Source organism: Cervus canadensis, chromosome 21 (genome assembly GCF_019320065.1).
Source record: "Cervus canadensis isolate Bull #8, Minnesota chromosome 21, ASM1932006v1, whole genome shotgun sequence".
Classification (NCBI taxonomy): Eukaryota; Metazoa; Chordata; class Mammalia; order Artiodactyla; family Cervidae; genus Cervus; species Cervus canadensis.
The window spans coordinates 23,841,984-23,860,292 of NC_057406.1; the positions used below are offsets into that span (position 1 = coordinate 23,841,984).

The 18,309-nt window shown below is 34.6% G+C and overlaps 1 protein-coding gene across 4 annotated transcripts in view; it reads left to right on the plus strand.

Moving 5' to 3' along the window:
- The window catches only part of LOC122423947 (activating transcription factor 7 interacting protein), a 108,882-nt gene that overhangs the window by 52,472 nt on the left and 38,101 nt on the right, over window positions 1-18,309 (plus strand). For 3 of the 4 annotated variants that reach the window (XM_043441505.1, XM_043441504.1, XM_043441506.1), the window contains exons 3-6: window positions 7,336-7,416; window positions 8,764-8,909; window positions 10,296-10,433; window positions 17,939-18,004. In XM_043441505.1, coding sequence (XP_043297440.1) covers window positions 7,336-7,416; window positions 8,764-8,909; window positions 10,296-10,433; window positions 17,939-18,004 — 431 coding nt within the window. The remainder of the gene's footprint in view (window positions 1-7,335; window positions 7,417-8,763; window positions 8,910-10,295; window positions 10,434-17,938; window positions 18,005-18,309) is intronic. The other variant, XM_043441503.1, reaches the window with a different exon arrangement.

An 18,309-nucleotide genomic window follows, 5' to 3' on the forward strand; every position in this document is an offset into this window, starting at 1 on the left:
AAAAAGGGAGAATGAGAAAATCCTACTTTGCTTTCATGGTGAAACTCAAGCATCATTCCCATGTGAAACTTTCTCAATTACTTTCAGACTGGCATGAGTACCTTTATGTTTCCATTGTGTCACATTCTCTTAGCCTTAGAACCCTGTGAGTGGAGTGACCTTGTAACAAGAAACACAGCATTTGGTTTTAGTTTGTTTGAAGAAAATAAAAAGGCAAAACACAGGATTCCCCCACCCCACTCCAATATATCATACCTACATTTCTTTTGGAGATAGAAACTTTTCCCTTATTAAAGATGACTTCATTTCCAAAGAGCATTCATTCATTTATTAAACCTGTATATATAGAAAGGCCAGTTTCTTCTTGGCTTGGGGATTTAAAGGTAAAATTTATTACTTGCCCTGAGGATTCTGACAAGAATTAAATCACAGGCCATTAAATACAAGGTTGTGAATACAGTAATAATGTTAAATTGGTAGGCTGGGAGTTTAGAGGAGAGTAACTTTATGAGATATAGATGTTTCAGGGAAGCACTTTCCTTTCACTATTTGTGTAACATAGAGTTTTAATGAAGATAATCCCTCTTAATTGCAACTCCATTCTACTTGCTCAGGTGAAAGATCTTGGAATGATACTTTTTTTGTTTGGTTCACGTTCCATATGCAGTCTGTCAGAAATCCTGTTGTTGCTACCTGCAGAATAGATCTAGAATGTTGTCTCTTCTCGTCATCTTCACTGCTATCACTTCTGCTCTGAGCCATCATAATCAGGCCAAAATAATGCTTGGGTCACAGTTAGTGCTCAGTCAATGTTTGTGGAATTAAGTAAGTAATTCGTAATGTAAGAAATATAAGAATATTTTAAGTAATGTAAAAAAAAGTGTGTCATGGAGGACCTTGCTTATAATGCTGAAACATACTAGCACTGGGGAACCATTGAATGAGTTCAAGGAGAGGAGAATAACATGATCAAATTTACATTTTGGAAAGATAATAAGTAACAGTGTTTAGGGTGAACTTCACTCATTTCTCAGTAAGTATAGAGAGAGTAGTATTAAAAATATCTTTTGGTAGTGAATATAAGAAAGTTAGAGCAAATTGAAGCTTTAATGGGTTTATACGTTTTACTTTTATTCCAGAATCTAGGATATTGGAGACCATCCCTCCCACACAGTGCTGTTAAATGCAGCAAGATGAATATTAAGCTACCCCTATTGCATACTTTGAAAATTCAGAGTTGGGTTTATTTTTGGTTACTTACTTTTAGACTTTTATTTGGTTGTATGCTGTTAACAGAGTAAGTTTAGTAATCGATTTAATTTCTTAGCTGGTAACTGAACTTTTATTTTCTGTCCCTGGTTCCAAAGGAAATTTTGTTATTGTAGATTAAAGTATAGCTTCTTAACTGTTCTTTGTTCTTTTTATGTGGTGGTAGAATCTGTTTCATGTCATATTTGTTGCTGTTCATCTGTCGAGGTATTATTACTTTCTTCAGATTCTTTATTCTTGACTAATTTTTAGTATTTTCAGAACACAGAATTGTAAATCTGGCTTTTCCCGCTAAGTACTAATGCTTATGTACTGTACTAGTAGGAAAACATAGAACTCTTACTATTTCAGACACTTCTTTAGCAAATTTGTTTTAAATGTAGCAGTTACGATGTGTATTAGCATCAATAAAAGATAATGAATGATATCAGGAAACAAATAGAAAAGCTATTTCAGGTTTACAAAGATAGGAAAACCTAACAAATGATTGCAGCTACTCCTGCTGTGTAATAACTGATATTAAATGTTTAAAATCATAGTCTGTGTAAAAAGGCTAGGAAGAGAAAGGTTTCTCTCTGGGAACATTACAGCAGCACTAGAGGAGGTGTGCACGTTAGTTGTATCTTTCATGTATTTTCCACACTGTGCTCTCCTCTCGCTGCTGTTCATCTTTCCTGTCTTTCAGTGCCACTCTTTAAGTTATGTTAACAAAGCTGGCACAGTTTCATCTCTTCCTGTTTACTCTCTCACTTAATTGAATTGTGATTTCCACGTTGTCAGCCTCCTACCTAATTGTTCTCAGTGGAGTGACACTGATGCTCCTGTTGTTAAATCCAGGGGCATCCTTTTTTTTTTTATTTTAATTTTTTTTATTATTATTTTTTCCATTTTTATTCATTGGAAGCTAATTACTTTACAGTATTGTAGTGGATTTTGCCATATATTGACATGAATCAGCCATGGATTTACATGTGTTCCCCATCCCGATCCCCCCTCCCGCCTCCCTCTGCATCCCATCCCTCTGGATCTTCCCAGTGCACCAGCCCTGAGCACTTGTCTCATGCATCCAGCCTGGGCTGGTGATCTGTTTCACCCTTGATAGTATACTTGTTTCAATGCTTATTTTATTCTCATACTTAAATGATCTCTTAATAATAATCCCTCCCTCTTGAGGTTCTCCTTAGTTTTAAAGCTACTGCATTCTTAGATTTTTCCTCCATTTTTGCCATTGTCATTCTGTTTCTTATGGAGAAATGAAAGGGAGAGCTCTTCTGACTACTTGGCTTTTTAAAATTCTTTAAATATTGTTATTTCTTAATATTTTTGAGGAGAATAATCTGTTTTAGAGTAAATAAGATTTTATACTAAGTTCTGACAGAATTTCCTTCCAGATATTACTTCAAATTTTAAAAATATCTGATTGATTTGTTTTCCCCTTTTCATTGAATCCTTAAGATAAATTCAGTTCAGTTCAGTCAGTCAGTCATGTCCGACTCTTTGCAACCCCATGGACTGCAGCAAACCAGGCTTCCCTGTCCCTCACCAACTCCCGGAGCTTACTCAAACTCAGGTCCATTGAGTTGGTGATGCCATCCACCATCTCATCTTCATTTAATTTATTTATAAATTAATCTCATCCTAATTTATTTATGAGATAAATTAAGTGATCATAAATGCTAATCAGGATAATTGCATGGGAATAGAATTTAAGGTTTCTGTCTAATTTTGCTTTAGGGAAAGTGATAGAATTGCCATGGTTTAGACAATTAAAATTATTGGTAATTTGTTTTCACTGTTTACTGTGTTCAGCTAAAATTCTTTATTATCTCAGCCCATTAATATTCAACTGTCTTACCTATTTGGATTTTCTTTATGGAACCTTGTATTTCTATACATTGGTGTGGAAGTTGCAGATTTTTCTATCAAGAAGTTGAGGAAGATCAAATATAAAACAAATTTTGGAAAGGGAAATGTGAGAGGAAGATCAGCTTCAGATGGCTGTTGTTGCCCATGTTAGATATATATCTGGATTTTAGGGCAGAGGCTTGGACTGTCTAGGAATAATTAGGAGTAGATAGATTACCATATATAGCTGGCGTAGGAAATGGCAACCCACTTCAGTATTCTTGATTGGAAAATTCCATGGACAGTGGAGCATGGCGGACTGCACTTCCTGGGGTCTCAGAGATTTGGACATGACTAAGCATGCACACATAGATAATGTCTATATAACCATATAGACATTAGTTGATGTCGAGTGAGAGCTGAAATCATCTCAGAGTGAGTATAAGTGCGTGAGAGGAGGTCCAAGAACTGAGCTGTTTGTAGTCCAGTGATTAGAGATTGATGAGATGAGGAAGAACCAGCAAAGAGTACCAAGAAGGAGCTTCAGCTAGAAAGAAAATTAGGAGATTTTGTTGTCTTAGTAAGTCAAGTAAAGAATGTTCTGAGAAGGAAGGAATAACTAGCTCTGTTTATGTATCAAATGCTGCTGTTTGTTCAGTTAAGGTGGAAGAGAGTATTTAATGACCTGGAGATCATTTGTTACGTTGACAAGGGGCAGTGGCGTTGAAAGCCTATTTGAAGTTGACTTTCAGAGAGAATGGGAGAATTGAAGATAATAAAATGTAACTTTGCCCCCCACTTTTGCTTTAAAAGGGAGCACAAAAACTTACTGTGGAAGATATATTGTTTGGAAATTTGTATTAGTTAAATAAAGCCTTTAAAAATGTTCTGGAAAAGACATATTACCAGTAATGGCACATTTTTCTGACATTTAATATGTCTTGTGAGGTTGACATTTACATTGGCTATTTATGTTCCTAGTATCTATAAATTGCTTGTTTATCTTCTTTGCCCATTTTTTTTTTGTGTGTGTGTGTGTGGATCATATTATCTTTAGTTAGTCTGTAGGAACTTTTTGTTTGAAGTGTTTCTCATAGTCATTAATCTAAGGCGGGGAATTGGCAGACTATGACTGATAAGCCCTAACTGTTTTGGTCAATAAAGTTCTGTTGGAACATAGCCACATCTATTTGTTTATGTACTACATATTTTTTATCAGTAGTTCCCATCATAAGTACAGAATCGAGCAGTTGTGTCAGAGACCATAGAGCCCACAGGATTGAAAATACTTATGTTTTGGCCATTTACAGAAAATGTTTGTCAACCCTGACCCAGGGCAGTGTTTTGTCCTTATTTTTTTGGAATAAAGTTCTATTCCATGTAATTCTGAAAGTGGGGGACTAACCCCTGATGTAAATTCTGTCTTCTCATCCTCTACAACACAGTTTTTCTACCTTAATTTAGTGGAATTATATTAAAGATAACTGTGATCAGGAACATTTGTTTCAGCTCTTTCCCAAAGTTTTTAGGATTACCAAAATTACAAGGTTTGGTACCTGCTCTTAGGGATTTTACTGCCTCATCTGGTTGAAAGGAAAGAATACCACAGATAGAACTGCATAGGAAAGCATGCCAATATATGAGGTTGTACTCAAGATGGGGAGGAATTACAGCAGAAACTGTGGATGAGGACAGCTTCTACAAAAAAAAAAAAAAAACAGTCTTATGCTAAGTATTTGGATAAGTTTTAGGAATCCCAGAAACTACTCTAAGTTATATATAAATCTGTCTGTGTACATAGGCTTTTGATTATTATTCTGAGTTGATGAAAGTTCACTTAGATTCTGTATAGGCTTTGTGAACAACAACAACAACAACAATTAAAGAAAGATAGGGCCTTACTCCTTTCTGTAGATTCTGTTAATACCATTTTTGTAATCCCAAGTTCTTTATTAAGTCAAACTCGAGCCTAAATTTTAATTCTCTTTGTTCTTTATTAAGTTCTTTACTAAGTAAAACTCGAGCCTAAATTTTAATTCTTTGTCTATTTTTAGTTCTTTATTAAGTCAAACTCGAGCCTAAATTTTAATTCTCTCTGTCTATTTTTAAGTCCTAATAAGTGTTTTAAGTATGAGAATACAGTCACATCTTCTGAACATATCTGGAAAATGGAATTGGATGATAAGAGGAGTTTTTTGAATAAAATGAAGGAATCACAAGCTCAGCTTGACATCTCTCTCAGAAGAGAGGGAGAGTAACATACACATAAGAGAGGCGGACCAAACCAGGCCAGTTTGCTCGGCTGTTTTCTGATTGAATGAAGTTACAAGGCTAATTTTGTCCTTTGGAAAAGTAAATATAGTAAATGCTTTGTAATGAGTGTGCAGTCTACAAGGGAGCAAAACAAACTTTCATTTCATTGAACTGAGGTTGAGGGATGAGACCTTAAAAACATTTCTCATGAGCATAGGGTGGTAAATGGGAAGTTAATTTTCTAATACTCATTTATTTTAAAGTTTAAAAATAGTCTCAGTAATCTTTGTATGTACTGTGTTAACATTCTTGTTCTGTTTACTGCTGTCACGTTTTGCAGAGTAATTGTTTTAATATCTTAGTGTGAAAAATATTGTAATAGGTTCATCAGTGATCCTCATCTTTGCCTGTTTTCACCTAAAAATTCTTTTTTTTTTTAACCTCAGCTTCTACTTAGTATTCTTGCCTGGAGAATTCCATGGACAAAGGAGCCTGGTGGGCTATAGTCCCTGGGGTCACAAAGAGTCAGACACGACTGAGTGACTAACACACACACGCTACTCAGGGCTGTTGAAACTAAAATCCTGGTATTTGAAGCAGAAATGCCTTATCAGAATCTTTATATAGTGCTATATGCACATGGTTGTTTATTTAATTTTGGTTGCAGTATATGATGAAATATGACATGTTTTATTGAAGCTAAAGGATATAAGGGAGGAAAATAGAATCCAAATATATTAGTGATTTGTTCTTCTCCCCTTAATGATTAAGTTAGTTGAGGAGCTATAAATTGATTGACCAAAGACCATTTCTGGTGCCTCTGGAGTTTTCTTTGTTATAACAATGCAGTTGTATAGATATCTTTATAAATATTTTTTGGTTGCATTCTTTAATTGTTAGCTTTTATATGCCTGTTGTGAAAATTACTTGTGCTACATTGCTTCAGTCATGTTCTATTCTTTGTGAAGCCAACCAGGCTCCTCTGTCCATGGGATTCTCCAGGCAAGAATACTGGAGTGGGCTGCCATGCCCTCCTCCAGGGGATCTTCCTGACCCAGGGATTGAACCTGCATGTCTTACTCTCCTGCATTGGCAGGCGAGTTCTTTACCACTAGTACCACCTGGGAAGCCTGAAAATTCCTTAACCTTTCTGAATGTTACTGTCCTTATCTACATGATGGCAAAAATACTGTTTATGCTAAGTCACTTCAGTCGTGTCTAACTCTGTATGACCCCATAGACGGCAGCCTACCAGGCTCCCCCATCCCTGGGATTCTCCAGGCAAGAACACTGGAGTGGGTTGCCATTTCCTTCTCCAATGCATGAAAGTAAAAAGTGAAAGTGAAGTTGCTCAGTCGTGTCCGACTCTTAGCGACCCCATGGACTGCAGGATTATTTGGAAGATAAGAAGTAATGTATGTTAAGCACCTAGCTAAGTTAGTTGTTGGCACTGGTATTGAAGTAGCTATTACTTTTTAGTAAAACTTTTTTTATCCTTAGGATAGATTTTACCTATCCATAACCATTAAAATAATGATTCAGCCTATCTGGTCAAAAATATTAGGTGTTTTGAGTTTGTCAGTAATTTGTAATTTTTTTTGTATTTTTTTGGTAATTAGTCACAACTAATGTTTTAGTTTTAATAACTGAATATAAAGGAGTCTGAATGCATTATAGTAGTTGTTTTCACATCTATTGATGACAATAAATTATTAAGATATTTTTTAAAATCGATATTATTTTTTTTTCATATTAAGAGTTTATTATGAACTTGCAAGAACTTTTAAAGCTAGACTTGGTCATTGATTTCCACCAGTTCATGCTCCTTTTTTTATTCCCAATATTTTACATTTTGAGACTGATTTCATGAAATATTAGCTGGATAATTACACCAAAAATGTAGATTATTATGAACTGTTGACAAATTATAATGGAAGAAATTTTCCTTTTCTATTTTTGTTACAGAAGAAGTAGAAAGCAATGAAAAGGACAGCAAACCTGAGGAGGAAGAGCAAGTAATACGTGAAGATGAAAGACCTTCTGAGAAAAGTAAGCATGTATAAGCAAACCTGAAATTGTTTTAAAAATTGTTTCTGCTTTTAAGGCTGTAGAAAATACTCTTTTGTCCATGAAATGATTGTAAAATTTTTCAGTTTAAGTAAGCCACAGTAAAATAATTTTCTTGATGGTTAACTATCTTTGAAGGTGTTAATTATTTCATGTGCTTTATTGTTATTCTTTCCATTGTTCCATAAGAAAGATTTAAGCTTACTGTTTATTTAGTAAGGTACTATCTGAATATCTTGAGAGAAGTTGTTTTAGATTTTCTTTTAGAGCATGGTCCTATAGGAATTTTGTCTGAGGTGATACTGGCTAATGGAAGTATGTATCTCCGTTTATTTAAAGCTCTTAAGCTTTATGGGAAGGGGAAAGCAATGTTATTGAATGTCATTAGGTTTATGGAAAGATCACTGGACCAGAAGTCAAGAAATCGGTATTCTGTAACTCTCTGTCTTACTCCTCTCCATTTGTGCATGTGTAAGTTGTAATACAAGAGAAGTTGTGGAATAGAATTGGAATCAGGCACATAGATAGGGATATAGGGTGAGGTAGAGAGGAAGATTTATGGTCACATATGGCCATTTTTCTTTAAGTGTGGAGATTTTAATATTTTCCTTCTTACATATTCAGAAAGAAACCAGATAAAACTTGCTTATGATCTCATGAGTGTTGTCAGTATTTAAAAGTGAAGGTCTTTGAATATTTATTATTTACCAAATTACTTTCATAATAACATTAATTTTATTATTTTTATCAATAAATATTTGCAATTTATTAAGATATGTTAAGAATAACTGTTGACATGTTATTTTCCTAAGGCTAATGATTAAGGAAGAATTTTTCCTAAATTTAGTGAGGAAGAAGTTTTACTGAGGAGATAGAATTAAATAATTAAAGCTATGCACACTTGTAGAAGTATGTAATGTGAGAATGAATACTGAGAAATCTGTGACTTGTGAATGAATGCTGTATTTTGTCAGAATTCATATTGTAGTATAGAATTTATTAAAAATGAATTTAAGATGATCTCATATTGTTAGTTCATCTTCCATCTTAATACGAAGATTTTGAGGAAAGAATGTTCTTTGTTCATGTTGTTCGTCCACTTGCTTGTTTAGCCATTAGGAAGTTCTTATTTAGCATATTGAAAATTATTTCAAGTTTAAAGCTAAAAGCTATCTACTAACTTTTCTGATCACAAAAGCAAATGATTGAGAATGCTGTTTTTTAGATAGAAATATTATTTTCCTGAGGATGGAAAATAAGCAGTACAGCCTATCTATAATAAAAGTATTTGATTGGTGTTTAATAAAAGCACCTACTTTTTCTTCTCAGGTGAATTCTTTAGAAGAAAACGTTCTAAGTCAGAGGACATGGACAATATACAGTCCAAACGCCGTCGATATTTGGAAGAGGAATATGAGGCAGAATTTCAAGTAAAGATTACAGCCAAGGGAGATATAAACCAGAAGCTACAAAAGGTGTTAGAGATTATAAGTTAAAACCATATTAAATAAAAGGCTTCACCATCATTATTCTTCTAGATTTTTTGACTTTAGTCTGTATTTTATTGATATATTCAGATTTCTCATAGAAACAAAGAACATGAAAGTGGTTGGGTTTATTACTCTTAGTTTAATTCTAAAATTCCTTGTGACCCTTTTGAAGTTAAATCATTTTTGTTTTTCTAAAGATACAATAATAATCATCAAAATGGGAGAGAAATTATGACTTCTTATTTGCTTTATACAAAACTGAGTATCAGTTTTCAGCTTTTTTTTCCCTTCTACACTCAACTTCATTCTAGTAGGAACATTAGAGTCTCATATGTTAACATTTTAGCTTTTATAACTTTTTTCATAAGCTGGTTTCATGGCTGTAAGTCCTTGCGTTTTAAGATTTTTGTTACATATTTTAGGCTTAGTATTAAAAATGGTGTGAGCAATGCTCTGGAAGGACTAGGGAAAAGGAATATTTAAAGTACAGGCTTTGGAAACTTCTCACTATATGTATTAGACTAGAGATAGAAATAATGAAAATATAAAGTATTTAATATATTTTTCAAAATGTGTTCATGAATGTTGACAAATCTTTTTTTAAGAGAAGAATAGAAGGCTTGGGTGAAATTAATTTTTCAAAGCCTTACAGATTTAATGGTGAAATTATAAATAATCTAGGCCAGTGTTCTTCTACTCAAAGTGTATATATCCCCATTAGAGAAAGGAACAGAGAGACGGTAAAAAAGTGGCTTTTTTTCTCTCAGATCTTTTTATCATATGGTGATAATAGTGCCAGTTTAGTCTTTCTTTTAGAGCTATTAGAAATATGAAGATAGCTATGTGAAAGGATTTTGAAAACATCTGTGTATACTGAGGGTTTACTCCTCTAGGAAAGTGCTACTCGAGTGTGGTCCATGGATACGCACCATGTGTCCTCTTTATGGGTCCATAATGAGATAAATATAAAAACTGTGAGTAAATTTCATAGTGCAGTGAGATTCTTAATGTCTCATAAAAATATCATCTGTAACAGATTAGAAAATATTAAAATCTGGTCCTTCACCTTGTTTCCTTAAATCACAATAGAAGGTATGGGAGGAGAATATTAAAACTTCAATTTCAGATTGTTTTAAAAATTTCACCCTCTGGAAATTTTCCATTTTTAGTACACTTTATTCTGTTACAGTAGATATTATATAGGCAGAAGTAGAGGATTTCAACAGATAGCATTGTGTTATGGATGCCAGTATTTTTTTTTTTTTAAACAAACTAGCTAATGTATTAGTACTGTCTTAGTACTTCAGAATATTTACTGTTTGCTGCTTGCTTGAAATTCCTTTTTTGTAACAAAGGAATATATATTTTTAGGTTGTACAGTGGTTGCTGGAAGAAAAATTGTGTGCACTGCAGTGTGCTGTATTTGATAAGACACTGGCAGAATTGAAAACACGAGTGGAAAAGATTGAGTGTAATAAGAGGCATAAAACAGTCCTTGCTGAACTACAGGTTTGTACAGTGAATTGCATATCTACGTGTCATCATTTTCATAACTTTCTTTTTTTTTTTTCCATAACTTACTTTCTGGTATATGTTTTCCAAGTTGACAATAAAGTATATTTAACTTCTAAGTATTAGGAATAAAAAGAATCTCTATTCGTTTGCTCAGGCTGCCATTAAAAAAAATACCATTAACTGGGTGACTTCCAAAACAGAAATGTAATGTCTCATAGTTTTTGGAGGCTAAAAGCCCAAGGTCAAGCTGCCATCAGGATTGGTTCTTTCTGAGGGCTGTAAGAAAGAATTGTTCCATTTGTCTCCTCTAGCTTCCTATGGTTTACTGACAGTCTTGGGCATTTCTTGTCTTGTGGAAGTATCATTGTGATTTCTGGCTCCATCTTCACATAGTGCTGTGTCTGTATGTGTGTCTGCTTCCAAATTCCCCCCTTTTCTAGGGATACTAGTCACCCTGGATTAGGACCCACACTATCTAGTAGGACCTCATCTTAACTATAGTTGACTTTTGGACAGTGTAGTGGTTAGAGGTGCTATCCCCACTGCCTGCAGTTGAAAATCTATGTACTGGTACCTGCCTCAGAAAATGAAGAAATTCATAAATGATTCACCCACAGCAGTAAGCTGGAACAGTTCGGATAGAATCAGAACTCAAACCCTAGTTCCTTTGATTTAAGTTATGGTGATCTCTAATTGAACACAGACTCTCACTCAATTTAAAGATCTGTAAAATGAAAATATGAATAGTATATTTATTGAAAAAAAATTTCCATGTATAATTGGACCCATGCAGTTCAACTCCATGTTGTTCAAGGGTCAACTGTAATTACCTCTACAATTACCTATTTCCAGATAAGTTTGTGTTCTGATACTTGGGGTTCAGACTTCAGCATACTTTTGAGATATGTATCAACCCATGCCAAGCCTCAGAAGTAATCTTAGCAGTGTATCTACAGTATCCCTTCAGTCAATGAAGAAAAGCTGGCATCATCTAAAATGCTGTTAAGTAGTGAATAATGTTTGCTGTGATTTTTTTATATTAATCTATTTCCTCCAGTGAATTGTATTTTTAAAGACATTAGTTTGTTGATCTATGTTTATGAATAAATGTTTTTAATTTTTTATTGAATATATCTGTATATTAACATGTAATTAGAAGCTTGAGCTTCTAATTAGTTGAAATGAGCACATGGTAGCAGGCTTTAGTAATTAATTTTATTTCAAGATTAAGAAGCTGGGAAATTTCATCAATACATTCATTCTGTCATAAGAGAATGTGTGGTTTCTATTTGGTAGGTTGTCTGAAATATGAGCATTGTCTCAGATGCTGACTTGAAAACCATTTATAGAGCCTTATTTACAAACAAGGGAGAAGTGGTTCATGAAAATAAAGTTGCGCAGTTGAAAGCAAATTGCAAGCAACTTCGATTTTAGGAAGTGTATATCTCAGCCAACAAGTTTAGTTTTTTAATTTCGTATTGTAAATTTTATTTAAAGTGAGACTTTATTAATAATAAAGTCATTGTAGTTATTTTATAATGCATCATTTAGGACAACACTATTCCTGTCTTTTACCTTTAGTGGATCCTTACATAGTGATAGTATTTTCTAATCATTACATTTTATTTTACTAGTACTATTTAGAATGTTGAATTAGAACTTGAAGATGTTGGAAGGTTTAAGAGAATAATTTCATTCATGGTTTGTTATCAGTCCCATGGCTGCATCTATGATTTTGTGCTTTTAGAACCTGAGATTTTAACTCTCATATTTTTAAGATACAAGTCTGTCTCTAACTTTTAATAAACCTTTGCACTTGGATATTTCTTTGTAGCCTTAGAATCTTAAATCTTTCCAACATCAAACCAATCATCTTCTCCACAAATAAGTCATGTTGTGGAGTTTGCACATTGTTTTCCTTACTCAAAATTTTTGAATTCTTAGAAAAATTTTCCCATTGTTCCTTTTATTCACAATTTTTCAGTTCTTGGAAACTGATTCCTCTGTATCACTTTACATATACACAGTGAGTTGCCAAATTAAAACTTTTAAATTTCTTGTAAAAATCTGTCTTTTACATCTTTTAACTTTCTACAAGACCATCATCACCCAGCTCCTTGATTATAATAGCAGCCTTTTACATGATCACTTTGGTACTGCTTTTTACGTCTTTACTGGTTCTTCTCAAGCATTGTGTTCATCTTTCTAAAATGCTGCTTGTTAATTCTCTTCTGTGTAGTCCAGTTTCCTCAGTTGTGTACCAGTTTAAACCTGTCTTCATTTTCTGATTTGTAATTTAGATCTCCTAGCTTTTGATCCACTTTTCCTAATCCCACCAGTTGCTTCACTGTCCTACAGAGTATTTTTTTTTTTAAGATTTAAAAAAATAATAATTTTATTTATTTGTTGGCTGTGTTGGGTCTTCACTGCTGTGTGGGCTTTTCTCTGGTTGAGGCGAGTGGAGGCTGCTCTCCCATTGTGGTGGCTTCCCTTGTTACTGAACATGGACTCCGGGCTGTGCAGGCTTAGTGACTGCAGCACAGGGACTCAGCAGCTGTGGTCCCCGGCCCTTGAGCACAGGCTCAGCAGTTGTCGTGCATGGGCTTAGCTGTTCCACAATATGCCGTATCTTTCCAGACCAGGGATCAAACCTGTGCCTCTTGTTTTGGCAGGCAGATTCTTTACCACTGAGCCACCAGGAAAGCCCCCTGCAGAGTGTTAAAATACTCACAGTATTTTTATTTCAGCCATTTGATTTCATATTGTAGCTTCCATTCATTTATGATCTGTCTTTACCATGCCATTTATTTACATTTGACTCAGCCCAGTTTAGTTCCCATCTCTTTCTTTGTTGTTCTGATATTTAGATTTTTATGGAAGTAAAATTTGGATAGCAATTACTTTAAAGTTTACAGTTCAGTGTCATTTGGTACCTTCACACTGTTGTATGATCATCATCTTTATCTAGTTCCAGAACATTTTCATCAATCCAGAAGAAAACCTTGTACCCACTAAATAGCCACTTCTCATTTCCTTCTCCCTCTAGCCCTTGGGAACCATAATCTGCTCTCTGTCTCTACTGAGTTACCTCTGCTGCGTTATTTCACATGAACAGAGTTATACAATATGGGACTTTTTGTGTCTGGCCTGTTTTTTCATAGCATAATGTTTTTCAGATTCATACATGTTCAGTATGTATCACTACTATATTCCTTTTCATTGCTAAGTAATATTTATGTTTCTATGCTGTTGAAAATAAATAGGAATTAATTCAAGATGTTAACTTGTGTATACACACACACACACATATTTTGTTTATGTATTCTTCAGTTGATGAACATTTGATGAGCATTTGAGTTCTTTCCACCTTTTGAATATTGAAAATAATGCTGCTGTGAACATTTGTATACAAGTATTTGTTTGAATACTTGTTTTCAAATCTTTTGGGCATATACCTAGGCATGGAATTGTGGGTCATATGGTAATTCTTTTGTTTAATTGATTGTAGAACAGTCAATTGTTTCCTGTTTTATATTCCCACCAGCAATGTTGAGGGCTCCATTTCTCCATTTCCTTGTTAACACTTGTTACTGTCTTTTTTAAAAATAATCATCATATCCTAAGGGATATGAAGTGGTATTTCATTGTGATTTTGGTTGTGTTTTCCTAATGGCTACTGATGTTCATCATCTTTTCATGTGTTGTTTAAACATCTGTGTATCTACTTTAGAGAAAATTTAAGTTATTTTTATTCCTGGATTTTTTGTTTTTGCCTTTTTATCATTGAGCTGTAAGAGCTCTTTACATATTTTGGATATTGAACACTTTAAAGTACATGATTTATGACTATTTCACCCACTCTGTAAGTTTTCTTTTCACTTTCGTCTCTTGATAATGTCTTTTAATGCACAGAAATTTTACATTTTGATGAAGTCTTTTAGGCAGCATAGAGTTAGGTCATGATTTATTATCCACTTTGCTAATCTCTGTCTTTTAATTGAAGAGTTTTTCATCTCTTTACATTTAAATTAGTTACTGATAAAGAAAGACTTAGTCCTACCATTTTACTTGTCTTTCACCTTTTTTGTTCCTTAATTCCTACATTACTGCCTTCTTTTGTGATTTTTTTCTAGTGAACCATTTTGAGTCTCTTCATTTTTCTCTTTCTATAAAGTTTTTACTTTTTCCTTAGTGATTACTCTGGGGATTAAACTTAACCTCTTGAATTAATACCTATTATACAAAAAAGTATACAAAACTTTTCTTTCACAGTCTTGTCCTCCCATCTCTCTGGTGAATTTCTTAATTTCAGTTATTATACTTTCAACTGCAGAATTTATACTTTTAAAAAAATATATAATATCTGTCTCTTTACTGATATTCTATTGGTGAGACCTTTTTTCCCTTTTTTTTTTTCCAAGTTCTTTCTCAATGGTATCCTTTAGCCCTTTGAACAGATTTAAAACATTTATTTAAAGTCTTTGTCTAGTAAGTCCTATGCCTGAGCTGTATTTCTGTTAATTTTTTTTCTTTCTGTGAATAAACCATACTTTCTTATTTCCTTGTATATGTCCTAATTTGTTCATTGTTACTGTTTAAATGGATATTTTGAGTATTGCAATGTGACAATTCAGAAAATCAGATTTTCCCCTTCTCTCCAGGGTTTGCTATTGCTGTTTGTTGTTGTTTGCCTGATTAGTGGGTTTTTAAAACAATTTTTGGAAAGTATATATTCATTATTGTGTATGGTCACTGAAGTCTATGTTTTGTTAGCTTAGTGGTCAGCTGATATTTTGACAGTTACCTTAAATGCTTAGACAGTAAGGAATCCACCTGCAATGCAGGAGACCTGGGTTCAGTCCCTGGGTTGGGAAGATCCCCTGAAGAAGGGAACAGCTCACTCCAGTATTCTGGCCTGGAGAATTCCATGGACAGAGGACCCTGGCAGGCTACAGTCCATGGGGTAGCAGAGTCAGACATGACTGAGCAACTTTCACTTACATGCTGGGAGCCTAAAAAAGTAAAAAGATTACTCTCCCAAGTCTTTGCAGGTTAACTATATTGGGGTACTCTTTCAACACAGCTTCCCTGGTGGCTCAGACAGTGAAGTGTCTGCCCACAGTGCGGGAGACGCGGGTTTGATCCCTGGTTCGGGAACATCCCCTGGAGAAGGAAATGGCAACCCACTCCAGTACTCTTGCCTGGAAAGTTCCATGGACTGAGGAGCCTCATAGGCTACAGTCCATGGGGTCACAAAGAGTCAGACATGACTGAGCAACTTCACTTTCACTTTCAACACTTAGTTTAGGCCATTTACAACCTGTTTTATCACACTTGCCTTATTCTTGTCTTCCTGCTTGCATAGATTCTGAAGGCTAGTCTGAGATGACGGCTTAGGGTCTTTTCAGGCCACTTCTGAGCTTGCATTCTGTCCTGAACATTCAGATAGTCTTCTTAATTTCCTGAGATGGGTGAGAGCTTTTAAAGCCCCCTTCTGCCATGTGTCTTCTTTTCCAATGTTTTCCATCTCAGGCATTTCTTTTCTTTTTTTAATACTTTTTATTTTATGTTGGAGTATAACTTATTAATAGTGTTGTGATAGTTTCAGGTGGACAGCAGAGGGACTCAGGTATACACATACATACATCATTCTCTCCCAAATGCTTCTCCCATCCAGATTGTCAAATAACACTGAGCAGAGTTCCTTGTGCTATATATAGCTATATATAGTTCCTTGTTGGTTATCCATTTTAAATAATAGCAGTGTATACATGCCTGTCCCAAACTCCCTGACTAACCCTTTCCCATATCCCTTCCCTCTGGCAATCATAAGTTCATTCTCTAAGTCTGTAAGTCAGTTTCTGTTCTGTAAATGTTGATTTGTATTATTTTTTTTTTGGATTCTGCTTGTAAGAGATGTCATACAATATTTCTCCTCCTCTGTCTGACTTTACTCAGTATGAAAATCTCTAGGTCCATCCATGTTGCTTCAAATGGCATTATATCATTCATTTTTATGGCTGAGTAATACTCTGTTGTATATATGTCCCAGATCTTCTTTATCCATTTCTCTCTCAATGGACATTTAGGTTGCTTCCATGTCCTGGCTGATGTAAATAGTGCTGCACTGAACATTGGGATGAATGTGTCTTTTTGAATTATGGCTTTCTCTGAGTATATGCCCAGTAGTGGGATTGCTGGGTCATATGGTAGTTCTGTTTTCAGTTTTTCTAAGGAACTTCTGTGCTGTTCTCCAGGCTTCCCTTGTGGCTCTGCTGGTAAAGAATCTACCTGCAATTAGGGAGACCTGGGTTAGGAAGGTCCCCTGGAGGAGAGAAAGGCTATACACTCCAGTATTCTGGCCTGGAGAATTCCATGGACTCTATAGTCCATGTGGTCACAAAGAGTTGGACACGACTAAACGACTTACACACAGATACATACCATTCTCCACAGTGGCTCTATCAGTTTACATTCACACGAAGAGTGTAAGGGTATTTCCTTTTCTCCACACCTTCTCCAGAGTTTGTTGTCTGTAGATTGTTTTGATGACCATTCTGAGCAATGTGAGGTGATATCTCATTGTAGTTTTGATTTGTATTTCTCTAATAATTGGTGATGTTAAACATCTTTTCATGTGTTTTTTTGTCCATCTGTATGTCTTTTTTTGAGAAATGTTTATTTAGGTCCTCTGCCCATTTTTTGATTGTTTTTTTTGTTTTGTTTTGTTTTGATATTGAGCTGGATAAGCTGTTTTTATGTTTTGGAGATTAATCCTTTGTCAGTTGCTTCATTTGCGAATATTTTTTCCCATTCTGAGGGTTGTCTTTTCATCTTATTTATGGTTTCCTTTGCTGTGCAAAATATTTTAAGTTTAATTAGTCCCATTTGTTTATTTATTTATTTTTCATTACTCTAGGAGATGGGTCAAAAAAGATCTTGCTGCTGTTTATCTGCCAGTAGGTTAATTTTTGAAAAGAAATATTTGAGTACTGTAGATGTAACTTCCCTTGTGGCCCAGCTGGTCAAGAATCCACCTGCAATGCAGGAGATCTGGGTTCAATTTCTGGGTTGGGAAGATCCCCTGGAGAAGGAAAAGTCTACCCACTCCAGTGTTCTGGCCTAGAAAATTCCAGACTCATATGTACTATTGATTAGGGATCTTCTGTGATTTATAGATATGTTAACTATTAATATATAATTCTCAGTGAGAAAATTAAGTGTGGTTCCAACTATGTTAAATAATAAGAAATGCAAGCACATGTATTCGTAAATATGCTGGTTTGTGAGCAAGGAGGAAAAAATCCAATCCTCTAAAACTTAAGCATATTTACTTTGGGTTTTGAAGTCAAGGATTGTACAACAACTTATCTTATTTTCTTTGCTGTTGTCTGTCTTCTGAGGATCCTATTACCCATAGATTTCTTGTTATGTATGCACAGGTTCCTTTTTAATACTATAATGCCATTTGATTTCTGTCTCATTTTTGCTTTTTTTAGGCCAAGATAGCCAGGTTAACCAAACGCTTTGGAGCAGCCAAAGAAGATCTTAAGAAAAGACAAGAAGTAAGAATTTCTATTCTTACATAGTTGATATTTAGCTTTAAGTGGTAATCTTAGGAGGTGCTGACCTAAGGAGGAAGGAAGTCTGAAATTTTCTTTCATACTGTGTACTTCCTGCATGTTGTTTCTGGAACTTCTGCTCTAGAACTAGTTATTAACCCTTTCTAATCCTCACTGTTTTCATACGAACATCAGTACATATAATATGTATATGTAAGGCATTCTTGAAATTGTATTTTCTCTCCATCTTTAAAATTAAACTTTGGGGATTTGCCTTACCATGTTTCTCTCAGGCATACCTTGGAGAT